Source organism: Gopherus flavomarginatus, chromosome 4 (genome assembly GCF_025201925.1).
Source record: "Gopherus flavomarginatus isolate rGopFla2 chromosome 4, rGopFla2.mat.asm, whole genome shotgun sequence".
In the NCBI taxonomy this organism is placed as follows: domain Eukaryota; kingdom Metazoa; phylum Chordata; order Testudines; family Testudinidae; genus Gopherus; species Gopherus flavomarginatus.
The window spans coordinates 112,032,592-112,055,040 of record NC_066620.1 but is presented as its reverse complement, the minus strand read 5'-3'; the positions used below and the strand labels follow the sequence as shown (position 1 = coordinate 112,055,040).

General features: G+C 43.5%; 1 protein-coding gene across 1 annotated transcript in view; it reads right to left on the bottom strand.

Annotated features, from left to right (window-relative positions):
- The window catches only part of MAP3K5 (mitogen-activated protein kinase kinase kinase 5), a 171,210-nt gene that overhangs the window by 106,317 nt on the left and 42,444 nt on the right, over positions 1-22,449 (bottom strand). Inside the window, exon 2 of the mRNA XM_050949459.1 lies at positions 5,439-5,578. Within this exon, the coding sequence (XP_050805416.1) occupies positions 5,439-5,578 (140 nt within the window). The remainder of the gene's footprint in view (positions 1-5,438; positions 5,579-22,449) is intronic.

Sequence of the window (22,449 nt, the reverse complement as noted above, 5' to 3'; positions counted from 1 at the left end):
GTGTTAACACAGTCCTCTTTAACGAGAGCTAGGAACCTTTTAGTTCATGCCTGCAGTGTTCAGACAGGGAAGTTACAGCAGAGCACTTGGGTGTGCACTGCTATTCACACCCTTGTTGTCCAAACTGTGAGGCAGTTAGACATGTCCCGTGTGAGAGGGCTGAGTAGCCTCGTCCAAGTTTACAGAGGAGTTCTGAGCCAGTTGGATACGAGACATTGGTGTAGTTCCAGAACTCAGGTGGCAGTGAAGATTCAATAGAGGCAGTATTATTCCAACTATATCCTCTATACATATGCAGAAATCAACGGTGGCTAAGGAGCCAGCATAAATATATAGTAACAAAATTCTAATGTAAGATAATTTCTGCAGAAGTTTCAATGGCATGGATGTTCAAGCAGTATTCGTAGTTCAAAAGTAACGCAGTGTGTTGAAGGGAGGAATAGTTTAGCATCACTACTTTCGCCATGAAAGGAGTCAATGCACATCGTGGTACGGTTCTGTTTCTAGAGAAATAACTAGCACTGCCCACGGTTTCATAATGTATAACATGTGAAATGAGACCTACTGAAACTCCAGAGCAATAAAGTGCTATCCATATATTCACAAATACTGCAGTGACAATCCAAAGAGCTGAAAACATGTTTTGGAGGGTGGGGCGGCAGAGAGTTCATTCCCTTTTATGTTAACTGGAGGAGCATTTTTTCAGCTAAAATTTTGTTCCCCTTGTCCCTGCACACATAAATTGCATTTATGCAAAAATCCTTTTTGTTACTGTTTTTTAACCTTTCCATACTTTATTACTGTAAAAAAAAATCCATTTCTTTGGCATACATATGAAGTGGCTGCAGTATAACACTATGCAAATTTTGGAAGCAGACTGTAGTATTTTGAATGGGTGGTGCTTATGAACTTATTAACAGGAGTACAGAAATTATTACAAAACAAACCTGCTCTGTAACCATGATTGGGTCAACCGATATGAATTCTAAAGAGAAGAAAAAGTTACCAGTCTTGTACAAAGAATCTCAGCAAAAATTGGAACCAATTGTATGGTTTTTTTGTGTGTGCATGTCATGCAGAGTGCGTGTAAGAGCTTCCAGAAATCTGTTTGATGGGACAGTTCCTTAGGGAAAAAAAGACAAGCAAAACCCTCTGACCTCTCCAATTGCATTCCCTACCCTTCCTTTCTTCCAGGGATTCTCAAACAGGGGGTGGGGACCTCTCAGGGGGTCATGAGGTTATTACGTGGGGGGTCGTGAGCTGTCAGCCTCCACCTCAAGCCCCGCTTTGCCTCCAGCATTTAAAATGGTGTTAAATATATAAGGGGGGCCGCGCTCAGAGGCTATGTGAAAGGGGTCACCAGTACAAAAGTCTGAGAATCACCACTTTATTCCATCCAACCTTTCAAGCACAAGCTGAAACTAAAATAATTGTTGTCCAGATCTCCTTTCCTCTTCTTTTTAGCACTGTCAAAGAGAGAGATACTGGATGAGAGTGGCAGGAGCAGACAGCGGTGTACAAACTGATGAAATCCTTAAGACTGCTAAACAGTCCAATGGGCTGAGGTAGTGGGGGAAGGGGGAAGAGGCTGAGTCATATGAAACTTAACTCATGAATTAGGGCCAAACTGCAAATAACTTGACAAAAATAGAACCAAATCCTACTCCAGCCAGAAGCAAGGAGAACTGAGCTTGCATAGTAATCAAAAGAATACACCCGAGCGGAAGGCAGCACCACTCCCCAGGCTGCTTCCCACAGCTGAGTCACATGCTTCTCTTCAGTAATTTTACTTCTATGGGCATTCTGCACCAAAAAATTCAGAATTCTGCTCCAAAAATTTCAAAATTCTATGCACAATATTTTAAAATTTGGCAAAATTCGGCAAACTTTATTTGTCAAATAAATGTGGAGGCTCCAGCATGGCATTGTGGAGCACAGGCCACTGGCTGCACAGAGGTGGGAGATCGCTGTGCAGCTCCCGCCCTGGGACACGGACTCAGTGGTGAGGCTGCACCCGACCCTGACACAGTGCAGGGGCTGGGTCTGCCCCAGAAACACGCCCCTCTGTTCCAGGTGCACCAGGTTTGGGCAGTCAGGCTCAGCAAGGCAGGATTCAAGTGTGGAGGGGCTTTGTGTGGGGGGATCCAGGTGTGAGTTAAGAAGGTTCTGTGTGGGGCAATCTGGGTGCGGGCAGCTCAGTGGGGGATCCGGGTGTGGGGGGATCTGGAAGCAAAGGGGCTTGTTGCAGGGTTCTGGGTGCAACGGAAATGGGACTTTGCAGGGGGGTTCAGCTGAAGGTGATTGGGGCTTAGTGGGGTAGCCTGGGTGTGAGGGGGCTAGAGCTCAGCAGGAGGGTCCAGGGGGGGTCAGTGGAGAGGTCCAAATGTTGAGGGCGTGGGGCGGGGATCCAGGTGCAGCTGGTTTTGGCTTGGTAGGATGGGGATCCGGGTGCGGGTGGCTGGTTGGGTTGTCCATGTACGGGGGAGTGGGGCTCATCAGGGAAGGTTCTGTGTGGTGGGGAGGGGTGAGGCTCAGCGGGAGGGTCTGGGTATGAGGGGGTCTGGATGCACGGAGGTTGGGCAGATGGGGGAGCAGCTCCCTGTACAGTGCTCTCTCCTCCTGCAGCTGAGGAGCGATGGGAGCAAGAAGCGTGGCAAGGGGAGAGGGCTTTGCAGAGCTTCTTATAGCTTGGGGTGGGTCTGACATGGCCTTGTATGCCGTGCAGGGGAAGAGGAAATCCCATCCTCCCCAGCTCAGCCGGGACTAGCAGCCGAGCCCAGCGCAGGGGAAGAGCCACCAATTAAGTCTTCCCCAATCCTGCCCCCTGCCCCACATTGATTTACCTCTCTGAGGGCTGCCCTGGGCACGAAAACATACTGCTTGGGAGGGTCACATGACTGCTCTTGTAGCTTCCCTTTGCTTCCCCACCATAAAGTCATTTTTCTGCAGGAAAGCAAAGAAATCTGCGGGGAACGTAAATTCTACCCATGGGCAGTGCTGCAGAATTCCCCCAGGAGTGTAATTTCTACAACTGGACAGGATCAACTGTTTTCCCCCGCAACCAGGACTGAGCAGAAGGCAGCTTCTTCACAGTCAGTATCACTCTCCAACCACACCACACCACTCCTCTCTTGCTCATGCATCAGGATACTAAGCTGGAGCATAGGGGAGCCATCAGAAATGTGCACATGGTGTAGAAATGTGAACAGGATGTACACCTATAAGTCAGCTCTGTTACGGACAGTTAAGAACTATCCACTAGCAAAACTGTCCACTAACAACAGTGTCACCCAGTGTGTCCCGTTTACATAGAATAGGAGTCTGTTATTGCTCTCAGCTCAAACACTTGTTTTTTAGCTGAAACCATACAGACTCATGACTTCAGCTGTAGAAGTTCCTGGGTTCAATCTCCAGTGCTGGCCAACGGCACTACAAATAAAGTGTTAGGTTTGTTTTTGATTTAACTGAATTTCCCTCAAGCTTTTACTTATCACTTGTATGTCTTGCGAAGTTGCAAAAGAAAAACACTGCTGGTTGTTTGTGTTGCTGCAGTTGATTTTTATTTGTTTGAGTTTTTTTGACAAAAAGTAGGGAAAAAATTCCTGCATTATATGGAACATTTTCCTCTGACATCCTCTATTGGAATTTTTGCCTTAAAGGGTGTGACAGAATGCTGAGAATCAACAACTGAACCAACACCTCTGGTCACTGTTTAATCAGGTCCTGCTCAGGGACCTAACTGGTTAACGAGAAGAGTTCCTGATTACATATCAGATTGGGGCTGGGTAGCTAATGAGCCCATTAACAAGGAGACTGGAGAAAAGAGCACAGGAAGGAAGTGCAGGTGGGGAGAAGCAGAAGAGCGAGAAAAGCTAACAGGGCCTGACAAAAGGGAAGTTCTCTGGGAGGAGACATCTTTTCTCCCCCGACCTTTGGAGAAGGGGTAGTAAAACTAGAGGACATGGTAAATACTTTGACTGCACTAGTAGATAAAAGGTGCTGGAGCAAAATACTGCAAATAACGCACAATGTCTACATGAGAGACAGTCTCTGAGCTGTCTGTGCAAAGCAAAGAGGATGGGAGCAGTGGGTGTTCCAACACACAGCGAAAACTATTAGTCCTTGACATGAAAGAGTAACAAATAGCAAGTAATAATGTCCAGTGCTACAAGCTTCAGACATTATATCCAATCAGACTTCACTATGTCACTATGTCACATGATGGTTTTCCACTACAAGTCTCAATTCTAGTTAATATGACACACACTAAGAGTTCTCCAATGACTGTGCATGGCCTGGAAGTTTCCTTTCTTAACAAGTGCCATTGGAAGGAACCTTCCTTTGGTCACAGGGTCCAAATTCAGAAGTAAATCTGTACTGTTATGATTTACTTTTTCACTGGTTCAGCAGCATGCAAATTGCCGCATCTTGGACTTCCACAGGCCTGCTTAACAAGGTTTAATTTACACCCCCTTTCTTATGATCTCTGATTTGGGTCCGAGGCTTCTGCAAGCCTGCAAAGACAGGTACTAATCTAAATTTCCATTTTTAAATTAGCTTTTGGGCAATTTTTAGAGATTCACTCTTTGCCCAAATGGCTCTGCATCAGGCTTATCGGTGATGTATCATGTGAAGTAATGGTAGTAAGCCTTTGTTTTCTGTACATTGCATCTTTACATTTATAAGAACTTGTGTGGTGGCAGCTGTCATGTTGTTTCCAGACTTCCTAGTACAGAGCGGACACACTCACTGCACTCTCAAGGCTATTTTACTTTTTTAATTGGCTGTTTTCCTTAATCTACAAGGCAAGTGCACATGGTTGCACTCTGCAATTGGTAAGATATAATATGGAAATCAGGATGTGCTTCATAGGTTCATAGACTTTAAGACCAGAAGAGACCACTGTGATCACCCAGTGTGACTTCCTGCAAAATACAGGCCATAGAACCTCACCCAGTAATCCCTGCATCAAATTGCTAATCTAAAGCATCTCTTTTGAAAAGGACATCCCACGTTGATTTAATGACTCCAAGTGATGGAGAATCTACTACACTACTAGAGAAAATTGCTCCATTGGTTAATTACCCTTACTATTAAAAATCTGCTCTTTATTTTTAGTCTGAATTCATTTAGCTTTAGCTTCCAATCTTTGGATATTGGTATGCATTTTTCTACTAGATTAAAGAGTAACAGGCTATTAGAAATCTCTTCCCCGTGTAGGTACTTGCAGACCATGATCAAGTCATCTCCTAATCTTTTCTTGGATAAACTAAATGAACTGAGCTTCTTCAGCGTGTCACTGTTTTCCAAACAAGTTTTCCAAACTTCTAATCATTCGTGTAGCTCTTTTCAGAACCCTTGAATGGTCTCTTCATTATCATTAGTAATCTGAGTCTATGTTTCGAGATAGGCAAGTGTGAAACATTTTCTTCAGTTACCTTCAACGACTGCAGAGAGTCTGCATTTGTATCACAGTAGAGGATAATGTTGTTGGCCATACTGAAGCTCTCTCTGACTCCCAGGTGGTAGAACAAGGAAGGCTGACGGAAAGCGTCACTCATCTCCACCACTGCAATATCTGCAAAAAGCAATAACAGAATAACGGTAAGTCATACAGTTCCGAAAGGGGAGTACCTAAGCTCTTCTCCTCCACCAGTTGTTGTTTGACAGAGTCTGCATTTTAAAGACGGAAATAAAGAACAGGAGGGTTTCCCCCTTTTTAGTTATCACAGCTGAATTTTCAGTACATAACCAGCAGGAAGTGGTTTCTCTTTACAGCATTTTTTTTTTTAAAGAAAGCAGAACTTCATTTCACTAACTAGAAAAGGATAGATTGTCACTGAATAGGAGATAACAGAAAAGCTCATTTTGAGCTTTGCACGAGCACATGATCTATTTGCCTATCCTGTACATCAGGGGTTGGCAACCTTTCAGAAGTGGTGTGCCGAATCTTCATTTATTCACTCTAATTTAAGGTTTCACGAGCCAGTAATACATGTTAACGTTTTTAGAAGGTCTCTTTCTACAAGTCTATAATATATAACTAAACTCTTGTTGTATATAAAGTAAATAAGGTTTTTTAAAATGTTTAAGAAGCTTCATTTAAAATTAAATTAAAATGCAGAGCCCCCTCAAACCAGGGGCCAGGACCCACAGGTGAGTATGAGTGTGAGTGCAGTGTGAGTGCCACTGAAAATCAGCTAGTGTGCTGCCCTTGGCACGCGTGCCTAGGTTGCCTACCCCTGCTATATGTGATGATTTATGATTGTGGAAAAAACTAATGATATTTTAACTTGTACATAAAAATACTCAAAATGTATTTACTCTGGGAAAGATGTACAAAAAAATTGCACTGTATCAGTCTCATTTCATGATAAAAGAAAAACCCACAATGTCTGCATTTGAAATTCTACAGAAAAATCTACCTTTAAAACTCAGTGCAGAAGAAAGTAAAAGACAAGAGAGACAAAGTGATATATATTTATTTTGATTTATATAAGAAGAGGGAAGAATCCCAAATCCCTAGGTACCTCAACACAAATTACAATGTAAACATAAACCTTGACTCAGCCAACAGGTCTATGCATGTAGAACTCTGCTCACATGAACAAAGTAAAGCACATGTGTAAGTGCTTGTGGAATGGGGGCCACAGTCCTTCCAGGCACCTGTACACCCAAATCAAGCGCACACAAATAAATTAAGTGCCTAAGCTGATGCACCCCCAGCTTCCCTTTTCCAAACTTATAGCAATGCCATGACCAAACAAAAATCAACTACAAAATTCATTAATTGCAGCTTACGTTTATGAGGATGTTTATTAAATCAAGTAGCTCTCTTCTCCTGCAATACCCTTGTGGAGTCAAAAAAAGTACTACATTAAGAGAACTGACTCAGCTCTGCTTCTCACGCACACACCATCTGTCTCTTGCACCCACCTCACTTCCTCCTCCAGTCAGCCAAATTATACGGATTTTAAAGAAAAAAAGAAAGAGTCAAATGGGTTATGTAAACCATTGGTTGTTAAAAAGAATCTGCTTTCCTTTCAACCTCCATGATTACCTGGGAGAGAGTCTCTTTTAGAAGCTTCAAATGTTTTGTTTTCTTTGAGTGAATGGGACTGAAAGCAATTCTCTATCCATTTACATTTTCTTTGAATTATAGTCTATTGCAGCAAAAAGAGGAACAGAAATGTAATACCCAAATATTACTTCTCACTCTCTCCCTCTCTTGCACACACAAATATGTACTATGACATTAAATGGGAAGAGGGGGAGGGAGGCAGGAAGAAGAGAGTAGGAGAGAGAGGAGAAAGTGTAACAAGAGCCGAATAAGTATTATGACAATGCCACTGTACTTTATCTCTGTGTGATTATGCTTTTTAAAAAAACAAAACCAAACCAAACAAACAAAAAAAACCAGCAGCAAGTTCTCCTTTTACAGTATTTTTTTTAAACTATTGTTACTCATGTCTGCGACTGTATGGCAATTTCTTGCAATACCCTTGAAAAACTTTATTGCTCTAAGTTAAGGATCTTTGGAATCTATTGTATTCAATGCAAAGGTTATGTATTATTGTGGGCCAGGATGATCAAAGGACTACACTGAACAATGTGTCAGACAAGAATGACCTTTTGGAACAAAACGTCAAATGGAATTCCTGGGAAATATCATGGGGAAGGTGAATACAATAACACTGGTTATTCAAAAAAATCAACCATTTGAAGCTATGCCCTGAGGAGAGAACCACTATCTGATGATTAGCTGTTCCCGAAGGGTGGAGGAAATCAAAGACTTATAAAGAAAAAGGCTGATCTGAGCAGTCTGTGTGCTAACTCTGAGCTGAGGCTGTGAACTTGTCATCACAGAAAAACACATGGATGGGTTTGAAGGATTAACTCCTATCAGAGCTCCTGCTGGAGTTGGGGGTGAACTCTGGTAAGCTTTTCAGCAGGCATGTAGTTTCTTTTATTGTTTTTAATGTGTTTTCTCTGTGATGCTTTCACCTAAAGAATACAAGAGGCTGCTTAGAAAGAGCTGTGTGTACCTTATAATTGCAGGCAATTACGCTGTTTATAACCTCTGGAGAGTGAGCCAAGCACAGCTGCTGACCGGAACTGTGGAACTGTGTACCATGGAAAAAAAAACCTGGTAAGGAGGGTGAGACATGCGTCTCCACACAAGAGAGGTGATGACTGGGAGCCAGAAGCCTAAAAGTGGGTGTTCTCGATGGACCACGGAGAGGAAATACAGGTGAAGTTGCTCTGAACTGTGACAACGTGAGTTTATCTTGAGCAATTTTAAGCTATGGTATACTTTTCTTGTCATGGTGCTAAGAGGAGAATTTGAGCAACTTTCCATTATGTTTAACTCTTGAATTTTACAAGATGGTTTTGAAACTCTTATGGAAAAAAAAGAGTAACAGAAATAATATAAAATAAGAAGAAACAAAAATAATTTCAAAGCACACAGGCTGAAACTAGACAAAAAATATGGAAGATATTTGAGATCATCCTTTGCGAGCACTGCTGAAATCTCATGTTCTCACTATCATGGGAAAACACAGTGTATAAGAACTCAGCTCATTAGAGATTAAACTCATCTTGCTTATCATTTTGCACAGCAGCAATTTATGAGCGAAATAGATAGCATTTTATGAGCATGTTATTCCTGCCATCTGAGAGTATCAATATTATCTTCTAGCATCAACAAATCTCCCTCAGGAGAGAATTCATTTCCTGCAGCCCTTCGAGCAAGGAGCAGAGAAAAGTCCCAACCTTTGGCAATGTTTTGCTGCAGGGGATCTTAAGCTTTTTCCTTGCACTACCCCCACGCTGCCACCTCACTCTTGGTGTCACATGGCCAAGAGCACTCCTGCCCAGTGTCTTCTTCCTGACACTCTCAAATTAGAGTAATACATAAATACACAGAAAGCTGGGCCATTAGAAGGAGGTGCAGGTATAGGTGTGGGTGGGAGTGTAAATTTCATAAAATTTATGGCAGCAACCTCTCTTATCTATATCTGTGGACTTATATAGCTCTCATCATCACAGTATAAGAGCGATTCTCAAGTATTTAAAAATAGAAACAACCATCTCACTCGCTTTCTTCCTGACTAGCCTGTAGGAGAAATAGCTTGATTAGTTTATAGATGTAGGTTTGGATTAGGTTATAAATTTATAGGCTTGGATTATGTCTGTGTGTACGAGAGAGAGAGAATGTGTGTGTTGTGTGTATGGAGAAATTATTGGGAGAAAGCTAGGCCAAAGAAATGACCTATGGATTTAGTTAGGAATAATGTTAGGCCTATGGTCAATCCCATCTCCTGCAGGAGTACTGTATGTCCATATTCTAAATCCAGCTTCCAGGAAGTTCTGTCTCCCATTTTACAAGCTCCTGCAGTGTAGCTGTCACAGGAGCTCTTGGTTAAGAAGGGAATGGAGATTTCTCTAGTAGATGGAGCTAGTCCAGTAGTTTGAACTTCTGGATATCAGGATAGAAACCTTGAACTTTACTTTGAATTCAAGAAGGAGTCAGCACATGGAGTGCAGAACAAGGGGATGCATACACAGCAGTTTGTGTTGCTAAGCAGACGGACTGCTGTATTTTGTAGTGGATTTTTCAGGCTTCATTCCTAGATATAAACTGCAATAATCTTGCCAAGAGCTCACAAATAGGTGGATCACTGGGAGCAGATCTGCATCCAACAGGATAAGGAACAATCATCTAATAGCAGGGACATACCCTGTCTTGTCTATCTTCTTCCACAGACATCAACAGAGCAAATTCCTCAAACCAGGAAGGGATTGGGGGTGAATCTAGTGATCCATTTCTAAATTCATTATAAAGACCTTCTGATTTCTGTAGTGCGTGAGGGGGGATTTTAAAAAGCGAGACTAATACTTGAAGGGCCGAATCTGATTCTGTCGAACCTAAGACAAAAATTTAGTTGGACCAGGATCTGATCTAGCCTACGGATTATACTGAGTATATAAAATGCTAGAACCCCATTTGACATAGCTCTGTAACCGTGGTATTCTATCACTGCCATCAAAAGAAGAAATTAATCCCTTTAATGTACTCTTGCAGTAGGAGACCTGTTTATCTGTCTTCCATTGACTGGAAAGTATTGCTTTACAAGTTATAAAGCAGCATTTCAGCAAAGGTTACTGTAATATTTACAGATTTGCAGTGAAGTAAAACGGCCTTTCAGTTCATATATCAAAATATTCACACTTCCCCTTTAAGGGGAGAGAAACCATAATATACGGGTGAAATTCACCTGTGGTCTGAACAGAAGACAAAGCCTTCCAACATCTAAGTCTTATAGGTTCATAGAAGAATCATAGAAGATTAGGGTTGGAAGAGACCTTAGAAGGTCATCTAGCCCAACCCCCTGCTCAAAGCAGGACCAACCCCAGATAAATCATCCCAGCCAGGGCTTTTGTCAAGCCGGGCCTTAAAAATTTCACCGCCTCCCTAGGTAACCCATTCCAGTGCTTCACCACCCTCCTAGTGAAATAGATTTTCCTAATATCCAACCTAGACCTCCCCCACTGCAACTTGAGACCATTGCTCCTCTGCCACCACTGAGAACAGCAAAGCTCCATCCTCTTTGCAACCCCCCTTCAAGTAGTTGCAGGCTGCTATCAAATCCCCCCTCACGCTCCTCTTCTACAGACTAAACAATCCAAGTTCCCTCAGCCTCTCCTCGTAAGTCATGTGCCCCGGCCCCCTAATCATTTTTGTTGCCCTCCGCTGGACTCTCTCCAATTTGTACACATCCTTTCCGTATTGGGGGGCCCCAAACTGGACACAATGCTCCAGATGTGGCCTCACCAGGGCCGAATAGAGGGGAATAATCACTCCTGTGCTCTTGTTGGTGCCATGGCTGGCAAACCACTCGAGAGGTTTCTGTACATCCTGTGTACTGCAAAGGGAAAGAACCTGCTGTGACCCCAAATAGGCTAGGGACAGACTGAGTTTGGGGACAGGCGTGGGTAACATGTGGGGGTGGAGAAAGTGCAGTGGAGGATGTGCACTGCAACCCCACAGTCTGCCAACTGGCTGTGGGAGAAAAGGGCAAATGCTATCCCTCACACAAAGCCAGACCACTGGGGCTTTGTTCAAAAGGCTGAATTTCATTCTCTGGATAAAAAAAAATTGATCTGGTTACAGGTCATTGATAATCTTCTTTAAAAACCGGGAATGATACTACCTTCTTTTGTAAAGCATTTTCAGATCAACAGGTAAAAGTGCCATGCAAAAGCTAAATATTATTTTTTGCTAGTTAGCAGAGTAAAAACAGGCACCAGTCAAAAGAGATGAAGTGGGGGGACAAGACTATCAGTGTTACTAGGCAAAAAATGCCTACACTATAAATACTATCAACTGAATAATTGTACCTTCAGAAGAGAAAGTTATTTACCTAATAGTAACTCGAGGTTCTTCAAGATGTGTAATCTCTATCTGTATTCCACTGCGGGGGCACTTGCGCTCCATGAGCCTGGAATCAAAGAATTCTTGCAAGCAGTGTCTGCTGGTCTGTATATGTGCCCTTGATCTTCTTGTGCTTCTAAAAGAGGGTGTAAAGGGTGGAGGAGACTGACCATCTCTTCAATTCCTTCTCTACTGCAAATCCAGGTATGATCTGAAGCAGAGGGGAAGTAGGGCAGCTAGTGAAATACAGACAGGCACCACACATCTTAAAGAACCTCCAGTTACTATAAAGGTAAGTAACTTTCTTCTCTTCTTTGAGTGCTGGTCCCTATGTGCATTCTACTGTGGGTGACTAACATGCAGTACTCAAGTAGGAGAAGGGAACGAGGATACAGATGCCAAATCTGTTTGAAGAACCAAAGTATGCATCAGAAAAGGAGTCTCCAACCAGAGCATAATGTCTTGAAAACATGTGGCTCAAACTCTATGTAGCTGCCCTGCAAAATGTCAACTTCTTGACTTCTTGAAGAAATGCCACTGAGGCCACTTGTGCCACTGTAGAGTGCTCTCTTACCCCATGAAGGGAAGGAAGTTGTGACAACTGGTAGCCGTGTAAGATATAGCCTGAGATCCCTTTAAAGATCTCCTAGGAGGATACAGCTCAACCTCAGACTCGTTCTGCAGTGGCAAGCAACAGTCCAGGTGATTTTCTGATTGGACAAGAGAATGAAGTCTCCTCTCCTCTTCAGATGCATCAGGTTTCAGAAAAAAAAAAACACAGAGAAGTCAATTGCATGGTTTATGTGAAATTCTGAAACTACCTTAGGGGTGAATTTTGGATATAGTCATAACAAGACTTTGTCCTTATGGACTATGGTGTATGGCATATCTGCCACTAGGGCTCCAAGTTCACTTACTCTTCTGGGTGAGGTGATGGCTAAAAGAAATTCAACTTTCAGTAACAGGTGAGACACAGAACATATAGCTAGTGGTTTGAAGGGGGCTTAGTGATTGCCGAAAATACAAGGTTCAAGTCCCTGTGAGAAATTGGTTTCCTTACTGGCAAAAAGGTTCTGATTAGGCCTTTCAAGAATCTGCAAGTCAGCAGAGGAGTGAAAACTGAATAACCATCTGATTGCAGAGGACACACACACAGATTACTTCCAGGTGGACTCATACAGAACTGAGAGACACCAATTGTTTTGAGAGAGAGAAAACACTCAAAAATGACGGGAATATCTGTTGACTCTGGAAATACATGTTTCTGCTGTGCCCAGATGAAGAAATACAAACTTGGCAAAGTCACATTTCCTGGTAGAATCTTTTCCGATATCAAGAATGGTTTGTAAGGCTTCAAAGCAGGAACATTCTAGGCTTGAAACCCTTCCAAAAACCAAATCCTGAGATGAAGTGCTTTAGGCTTGAGATGTTTGATCCTGCCATTCTCCTGGGTCAAGAGATCGAGAAAAGACTGAATGCTGATTGGCGAATGAGATGATATTGGTAGTAGACCTGGGAACCAAAATTATCTGAGCCAATTGGGGGTGATAAGGATGACTTTTGCCCTGCCCTCTTGAATTTCCTGTAAGACCCAAGGTAGGAAAGGCATAGCTAAGATAACCTGCCTAGGGATCCTCTGGAACAGTATATATTGCATTTCCTGTTTGTTTGGGAGGCAAACAGATCCCAGATGATGGTTCCTCATTGAGCAAAAATACTGTTCACTACTATATTGTGCAATTCCCACTCATGATCGATAGCAAAATGTCTGTTGAGAGTGTCTGCCAACACAGCACGAGTTCCTGGAAGGTAAGCTACCAGACAGGGTAATTAGATTCCTGATATACCAGTTCCTTAGGGTTTCCGCTTCTACCCACAGGGGGTGGATCTCACTCCTCCCTGTTTGTTGATGTAAAAGATGGTTGTCATGTAGTTTGACATTATGAGGACATGGTGAAATTGGATGAATGACCGAAAGGCTCTGCAAGCCTCTTGGACTGCCCAAAGTTCCAGAAGATTCATGCACATCCTGGTCTCTCAAGCCATCCAAGTGATCTGTGCCATATGGCTGTCCATGTGGGCCCATACCCTAAGAAGGAGGCATCTGTAATTATCATCTTGTCTGGTGAGGATAGGAAGGGAATACCCTCACATAGTCCATAGGGATCTTTCCACCACATTAGCGATGACAATACCCCGGCAGGAATTGTTACCATGGTATTCATGCTGTGTTTGTTTGGTGAATACACTATTTGGAGCCACAACTGTAGGCAATGAAGGTGGCATCTGGTGAAGGGGATAACATAAGGGCATGAAGTCATGTACCCCAGGAGAAAAACACAAGTCATGACTGGTGCACCAGAGTTGCACATAACCAGGTCTATCAGGTTGTTCCCGGAGCAAAACTTGTCCCCTGACAGATAAGCTCTTGCTGTGACTGAGGCCACAGAAGGGACAGGGATTGGGGTTTTGGAGAGGGTAGGGAAGTAAACTCAACTGCAGAGCCAAAATGGAGAATGTCAAATACCTACTTGTCCATTGTTATTACACTCCAGTTGCCAAAAAAACAAAAAAAAAAAAGTGCTAGATGAGCCACAAAGAATATGTGGGAATCAAACAGTGGTGTCATCACTGGTGGTTTTCAGCTCTTAAACTCCTGTAAAAATATCTTTTAGCTAGGGAATGAGGTTGAGATGGCAGTGTTGATACAGGAGACGAAGGGAAATGAGATTTTGCACCCTTTGTCTCTTACAAGGTGGACCATAAGTTTGCTGATGATAAAACTGTGAGTCACCAGACTAGGTTTGTAGGGCTGCCTGTGAGATTTCCTCTTCAGAGCAGGTATATATCATCCTAGGGAGTGTGGGGTGGCTCTAGAGTCCTTTATAGTGTGTAAGGACTCATCTGTCTTTTCATTGAAAAGATGGGTTTCATCAAAGGGCAAGTCCTCCGCAGTGTTCTGGACCTCCCTGGGAAATCCTGAAGCATGTATCCATGACTCACGGTGCATCACAATGGCTATTGCCATTGATCTTGATGATGTGTCCACCACATCAACCGCTTATTGAAGCACGGTTCGGGCCACCAGCTTACCTTTTTCAATAAGAGCCTGGAATTGTGCTCTGTCTTGCTGTGGTAATTTGTCTATAAAGTCTGTGAACTTGGAATAGTTCAGATAGTCATACTTAGCCAACAGCACTTGATAGTTCTAAACTGAAGGCTAGTAGTTGGGAAGAAAGGTCTTCACATCAAGTTTAGCTGTCTAGCCTCCTTGGCAGAATGAGTGGACTTCAGATGTTGCTGTCTAGATATTTCTGCGGCAGCTTGAGCAACTAGTGAGACAGGAGTTGAGAGTGGGGTTCATGTGGCTGGCTATATGCCAGACTGCTCTAGTAGGCTCCACAATAGCAGAAGTGCTATTCAACTGGATCTGGTAGGCTGCAGGATATCCAAGAGTTTGTGTTTTGGGTCCTGGATTCTAGATCTCCTCTAGGGAGATCCTGACAGAGGGTCTGTGGATAAGGATTCCCTCACATCAGAGTCAAAGCTAATAGTGGGAGGTGCACTCCATGTCAAATCAAACCAATGTACAGGGGGGTCCCTTAGCTTGGATCCAACTGCGGACTCATGGCCTTCTCCATGAGTCGCTTTTGATCTGGAGCTCCAGCAGGGTGAAAGCAGCAGATACTGCACCTAGCCACAAGATGTGCTTCCCTGAGACAATACAGGTACCATTGATAGTTGTCACTGAGTGAGGAGCCTGGACAGGAAATAGTTTTTGAAGCCCAGTTTTCGGAATAGTCCAATAGTTACTGAGCATTGGGGTGAGGCAGTTCCCTCGGGACAGGGAATCTATATAACCACAAAAACTTTGCTTAAAAACTTACTAAAAGCCATTAAAACTATTCACAAGATACACTACAGGCAATCTTTGAAACATTTACATATCAAAGAATAATGAATCAGTAGTAGCTCCCGACACTGGAAGTTCTAACCCAGGCCATGCAGCATTAAGAACTAGAAAGGCAGTCAGTCCACTCTGCCCTTTATGCCCTCAGTTGGAAGCATAAAGAGGGCAAGGGTGCACATGTGACCAATGGACATTGCTTATAAGAATTCTCTGATGCTGGGCACATGGAGCACATGGACACCCACAGTGGAATACACTTAGGGACCAGCACTCAAAGAGCAAGTACAGAATGTTGCTATTTACGCAGGCAGTGCAGGGCACCTGGCTCCGGTTGCCCTGGGAAACTAGCATCAATGTGCTGGAATTACAGGCAATCTGTGTGGCCCTTCCTGCCTGAGAAATGCTGCAAGGTCAGTGTACTGTGTCAGATCAGTGAGATAAATGGTATGCAGTGGTGTACATGAGCAGGGGGCACTGGCAGCCCTCAGCTCCTGCAGAAGCCCTCTGCTCAGTTCTTAGTCAGAGTCTCACCTTGCCTGCCTCAGAATCGTCTACCACAGGACCAGGAGAAAACCATGGCATATTGGCTCAGCGGGACTCTCCTACTTCCAGGGAAGTGGAGCCTACAACCCCAGGTATTCTAGGAGATTAGCCAAGGACTGGGACATCTGGTCATCAACTGGCTCAAGTCCAAGATGTCAGTAAAGTTTTGCAGACTGTTCTCTGCTATCTTTGAACAGAGCCCTAGGGAGGGACCCGTATTCTGCCGATTCCTACATGTTACAGGAATTCAGACAGAAAAAGGAGAGCTACTTAGAGGAGACTGCAGAATGCCTGTTACAGAGCACAAAGCAGTCAGTCAGCTTCATTTCCCACTCCAGTAACTTCTTTCACTGAGGACAAGAGAAGGACAATTATGTTTATTTCTGCTCCCTTTAACATACCCTTAAGATTTACTGGTATGGTTCAAGGGGGGCCTTTAGCTGTATTCTCTGCAAATGCACATTTCAGCAATTTCTGAAGGGTGAGAATATTTGATCCCATAATATTGGAAGGTTTAGGTACTAATCCTGCATAGCCTCCTTGGGTAAAATTCCTATTAAAATCAGTGACGTTCTCTCTAGAAATGCATACAAAGGTTGGTCCCTAATAAGGTGTAGACCTGCATTACATATCTAAAGCTCTAAAAGATTGCAATTTTTTTATGTCTGATAAAATAGTTCACTAGGAAGGGTGAACTCCCATTACTGTGTGTAGTGCTGTTTGCCTTTGGCTATAATCAGTGGCTCTAACTGCTGAGAAAGTGAATAAAGAAATGCAAATTGACCAAAGTTCATCTCCCACTCATTCTTTTAAATACAATAGCACAAGGAAGAACCCATCCAAGTTACTAAACAAATGCTGCAGGGTAACGTTATATTCTACTATTCAGACACACATCTTTTGGCTATAAGCAGTGTACTTCAGCAGTGAAATTAAAAATAAATCTGCAATGAATACATCTACGTGCCCAGATTATTTTCTGAATATATCTTGTGCTAAACACATGACTGTTTTTCATTCAACACGCTCTAATTACTCAGCTAGGACAAGAGAAAAGTCAGCAGTGGAAACTAATGGAATACCAGAAGAACACTTCGCTTTTATACAGAGTAAGAGTGGGTTTTTTCTTTTTTGCTTATGTAGGTCTCTTTGTTCAGGGATTAAATAGGATGACATCAAGATCATTAGATATAAAGATATCTACAGTAAGAAGAAGGACACGTGACAATATTTGTTTGGGTGCCCAACTGTGCCTCTCATTTTAGGTTTTATAACTTCAGAGGTTTCAACGTGCAATGAAATTTGTTATTGAGAAATCTTCTGGGACTAGAGGAAATGAAAGTGTCCTATGTGCACTTAAACATCTCCATATCTGTATGTGTCTGGCAGTGATTCGATCATGATACTTATGAGAAAATCATTTACATTAGACAAAAAAACAGTTCCTTCTAAAATAGAGAAGCTGTTTTTTGTTGCTGGCTCATTCCCTCTAGTGCTGCTGAAATAGAAATACATCCCTTAAGCAGATATTTACAAAGCTTTCATTCATCCAAATTAAAAGCAACACTGGATGAGTGCATTAGAAGCAGTTACAAAGATGAGCTACAAAAATTGTCACTATTGGACAGCGACAGGAACGAAGTAACCAAACCCATCAGATTACAGATCTGGAGAACTAGGTTGTTTTTGTTTGTTTGTTTTTGGTTTTGAAGAGCTATTTTCCTATGTGCTATAATCAACCTATACAAAAATGCCCTGAAGATTACGGTTGAAGAAACTCAATGAACTACAAATATGAAAATTGGCAAGCACTAAGTGGACAAATCAGTAAATTAGGGTCTATAGTAGCCAGAAGAAAAGCAACATGGAAACTTGAAAAGCTGCTTGCAACATATTTATTATACATACCACTATCATTTCACATCACATCCTTCCTTTAACCCCAAAGGCTTTCTAAGTGCTTTACAAAACCATGAGCAACATTTCCCCTAAACTTGTGTGCGTGCGCAGTAGTGGGAGAGACGTTGCAAGGAATTTTCTACACAAATGCATTCCTAAGCACAGTGTAAGCGTAACAGCTGTCCATGAGCTCAGTAAGGGGCTGCATCTGAACAGCACTGCTTCTCCAGAAGCTCCAACTCAGGTAATCTGACTCTGATTGCTTCTAACTCTGGTAGTGGCTGAAGACCACATTTGACCCAATATATAAAGGAATCATTTCACGCAGCACAGAAATGCATACAATGGGCTATAAACTCTCCTTCTAACCCTCCAGTGCTTTTTCATGTCCTGTGGATGTCATATCTTAGTTTAGTGGATGAGCTCTTCAAGGCAAGGACATAGGCCAGGGTGGGCAAACTACGGCCCATGGGATTGCCACCCGTGGCGCCATGGGCCCCATGCTGCTCTCAGAAGTGGCCAGCACCACTTCCCTGCGGCCCCTGGGTGGGGGGGCAGAGGGCTCCGTGCCTTGCCCTTGCCGCCAGACACTGCCACCTGCAGCTCCCATTGGTCGGGAACAGGGAAATGTGGCCAATGGGAGCTTCGGCGGAGGTACCTGGAGGCGCAGCAAGTGCAACGCACACGGAGCCCTCCCTCCTCCCAGGGACCGCAGTGCTTCCTGGAGTGGTGCAGGGCCAGGGCACACAGGCAGGGAGCCTGCTCTGATCCTGGTGCGTGCCGCTGCCACCCTGGAGCCACTTTAGGTAAGCGGCGCTGGGCCTGGGCCCGAACCCTGCCTGCACCCTGACCCCCAACTCCCTGCCCTAAGCCCCCTGCCTGTACCTCGCACCCCTCCTGTACTCCAACTCCCTGCCCTGAGCCCCCTCATATACTCTCCCCTCTGCACCCCAAACCCCTGCCCTGAGCTCCCTGCTGCACCCTGCACCCCTCTTGCACACCAACCCCCTGCCCTGAGCCCCCTCCCGCAGTTCGCACCCTTCCCACACCCCAACCTCCTTCCCTGAGCCCCCTCATACACCTGCACCCCTCCTCTGCCTCAATCCCTTGCCCTGAGCCCCTTCCTGCACACTGCACCCTCTCCCATACCCCACACTCCCTCCCACACCCAACCCCCTGCCCCAGCCCTGCATACAATTTCCCCACCCAGATGTGGCCCTTGGCCCAAAAAGTTTGCCCACCCCTGACATAGAGCAAGATTTAAAAAAACAAAAACAACCAACCCCGCCCCCCAAAAGTCAGGTGTCTAAAGTTACGTGCTTAAATCCATATTTAGGCACCTAAATAAGTTACCTGATTTTGACTCCAACAGAAACTGTTCAGTGCTCAGCATGTTGAAAATCAGACCACTTATGTAGGCGTCTGAATATGGACTTAAGCTTTGAATTTTAAAAAAATTGGCCATAGTCTTCTATTTGTGTGAAAAATACATTTATGGTGCTACCAAAAAAATTGAACTTCTGATGTTTCTGATTATTTTAGCCACCCATAGCGGACATTACACTGCTAAAACATCTTTAAAAAAATACCCAACTTCCTTAATATGCACAATAACCTGAAAAAGTCATGTTTCATGTTTCCAAGCATATTGAGATACATTGGTATTACTAACAAAAAGGAGTAGCCAATTGTTAGACTGCACTTGCAGTTTGTTCTTAAAAATGTTCAAGAGACCAAATAACTGAATGTAGCCAGATTTATTGTTCAAACACAAAGCAGTACAATACAAAAAGGAGACATACATACCCTCCTTCTGGGAAGCAACTGTTATCTCATCTCTTACACAGAATGTGTGCTTCAAAAATATGCATTTAAACTAGCTATATTTATAGTATGGTTTTACATTGTACAAAACTCTCTATATGACATTAAAATCCAATCCACCAGCTTACAACAGTTCCTTAGTTGTCATTTTGTTCTGTACTTTTCTTATCTCTCCTTTAGCTAGAACATTCTAAACCAGTTGCCCATGAAGGTACCTGTACTACTACTAGGACATAGAACAAATGTATCTTGCCTTTGACAAGTTCTCCATTAGCTAGTGCCAAAGCTGACTTCCGTTTTGCAGTATACTTAGTATGAGAGAACAGAAGGTGGGGAAAGCACAGTACATTGTTAAACTTATATGTATCAGCTAACGGTATGTTGATGATCATAGCAAGAATTGGCACAAACTTTCCATAACCTATTGTTATTTACATTCTGATATTGCAGAGGGTCCCCAGTTGGGATCAGGGCTTCATGGTCCTAGGCACTGTACAAACACAGGATAAGACACAGTCCCTCACCTGAAGAGTTTACAGTCAGTTTAAGAAGATGCAACAAGTGTGACCAAAAATAGGTGGGAACAGGAAGGAAGGGCAAGAAAATAATACATTTATCTAGTCCAATAACTGAACAGGAGAATAGTTGTATCTATCTGAGTAGCTGATTGACAGCAGGGGGTTCAATATCTGAAGAACCACACAAGAGATTAGTCTTGCATCAATGGCATTGCAGTGTCTTCAAAGGCCTCTGTTTGGAAAGCAGGATATGTGTGAGATAACTAAGATGTCAGTGTTCAAGGCGATAATGATGACACTTTTATATGGAACAGAAATCTACCTGTTAAAACAGCTGAGGAGAGGAAACTAAACCATTTTCCATGTCAAAAGTTAGTGTAATCTTAATATCCATTGCTTTGATTTTGTCACAAACTAGAAGATACTTAGACGATCCCAGAAAGTTGTGGTCTTTCACCAGCTGAGAACAAGGAAAATGCAGTGGTGGGGTCATGCCCAGCATGCAGAAGAGGGTATGCTTCTATAGAAGGTTTACAGAACTGAGGTTGAAGGAAGCAGAGTACAAGGCTGACCACGAATGAGGTTGGAAGATGCAATTCTGAAGGATTTAAGAAGCCTAAATCCTCCCATACTGACTTTTGCTAAAGGAAGATGACTTGCAAGGAGCCATTCAAGATGGAAGCCCATTCTACACATGACCATGGCTATATCATAGTCAGGTGAATCTGCCACCTAGTCTAATATGGTCCACACTACCTTTTTTTCTTTAATGTGTTAAAAAACAAACAAACAAACCTGGCAGTGGTTTTATCAGTCCCAGTGCTAACTATAGTTTAAACAGCCACACTTGAAGCAGAAATCAATAATAGTGATTAAACACTCAGTATAACCTGTATGGTGCCTACAGTGCTGTCTCAACACAAGATCATATGCAAACAATTATTAACAGACTTGCATGCCAGTCTTTCCCAGTAGGTATCATGATGCTCCTCAGAAACATTGGGGCAAATCAGTTCCTTGCAGGTTATCCAGTTAAGTGGCCTGGAGTAATCTGATTCCTGCTGTGTTCAGGGAAACATTACTTCCTACATTCTTTGCAAACAAACAGAACTGCGCTAAAGAAATACCTGACTCCATCATCAATTTCTCCTCCAGACTGGAATAACCTGAGAAACAGAAACATAGGAGCTCAAACAACATCCAGAAGAGACTGAGGAGAAAAAAATGAATGAGTTCTTGGAAGGGCTACATAGCATAAAAGATGAGACTCTCCTGGTGAAATCCTGGCCCCAGTGAGGTCAATGGCAAAAGTCCCCTTGATTTCAATGCAGCTAAGATTTCACCTCTGTCTTTTTAAATGTAGTGGGGAGAAGGAAAAGGGCCTCATAGCAGAGGAAGAAATCAGAAGGAGAAGGTGGGATTGGATAGGCCATACACTACGTAAGCAGCCAACTAACATCACCAGACAGGCACTGCGGTGGAACCCCCAAGGCAAGTGGAAAAGAGGCCGTCCAAGAAACACCTAGCGACGTGACCTTCAGGCTGATAGCAAAAAAATAGGCTATACCTGGAACCAGCTAGAGCGAATGGCCCAGGATAGAGGACTCTGGAGATCTGTGGTTGGCGGCCCATACCCCAATTGGGGTGACGGGCATGAGTGAGTGTGAGTGAGTGCACTATAAGTAGGGCCCGATCAAATTCATGGTCCATTTTGGTAAATTTCAGTCATAGGATTTAAAAAAAGCTTAAATTTCACAGTTTCAGATATTTAAATCTGAAATTTCACAGTGCTGTAACCGAGGGGGTCCCAACCTAAAATGGAGTCATGGAGGGGGCGGGTCGCAGGGCTATTGTATGGGCGGGGGGTGTCACAGTATTACAACCCTTACTTCTGGGCTGCAGCTGGCAGCAGCAGTGCCTTCAGAGCACAGCAGCTGGAGAATGGCAGCTGCTGGCTGGGCTCAGCTCTGACGGCAGCGCCACTGCCAGCAGCAGCACAGAAATAAGGATGGCAATACTATGCCATACCACCTCTACTTCTGCACTGCTGCCTTCAAAGCTGAGTGACCAGAGAGCAATGGCTGCTGGTGGGGAGCTCAGCTCTGAAGGCAGCGCAGAAGTAAGGGTGGTAATACCGTGACCTCCCTACAACAGCCAGACTTCATGGGGGGAGACCAGATTTCATGGGGGGAGACCAGATTTCACAGTCCATGATGCATTTTTCACAGTCATGAATTTGGTAGGGCCCTAACTATAAGCCATGCTTTATGGAGTGAAACACAAGTACTCACTAAAGTACTAAAAGCGAGACTGCAAAG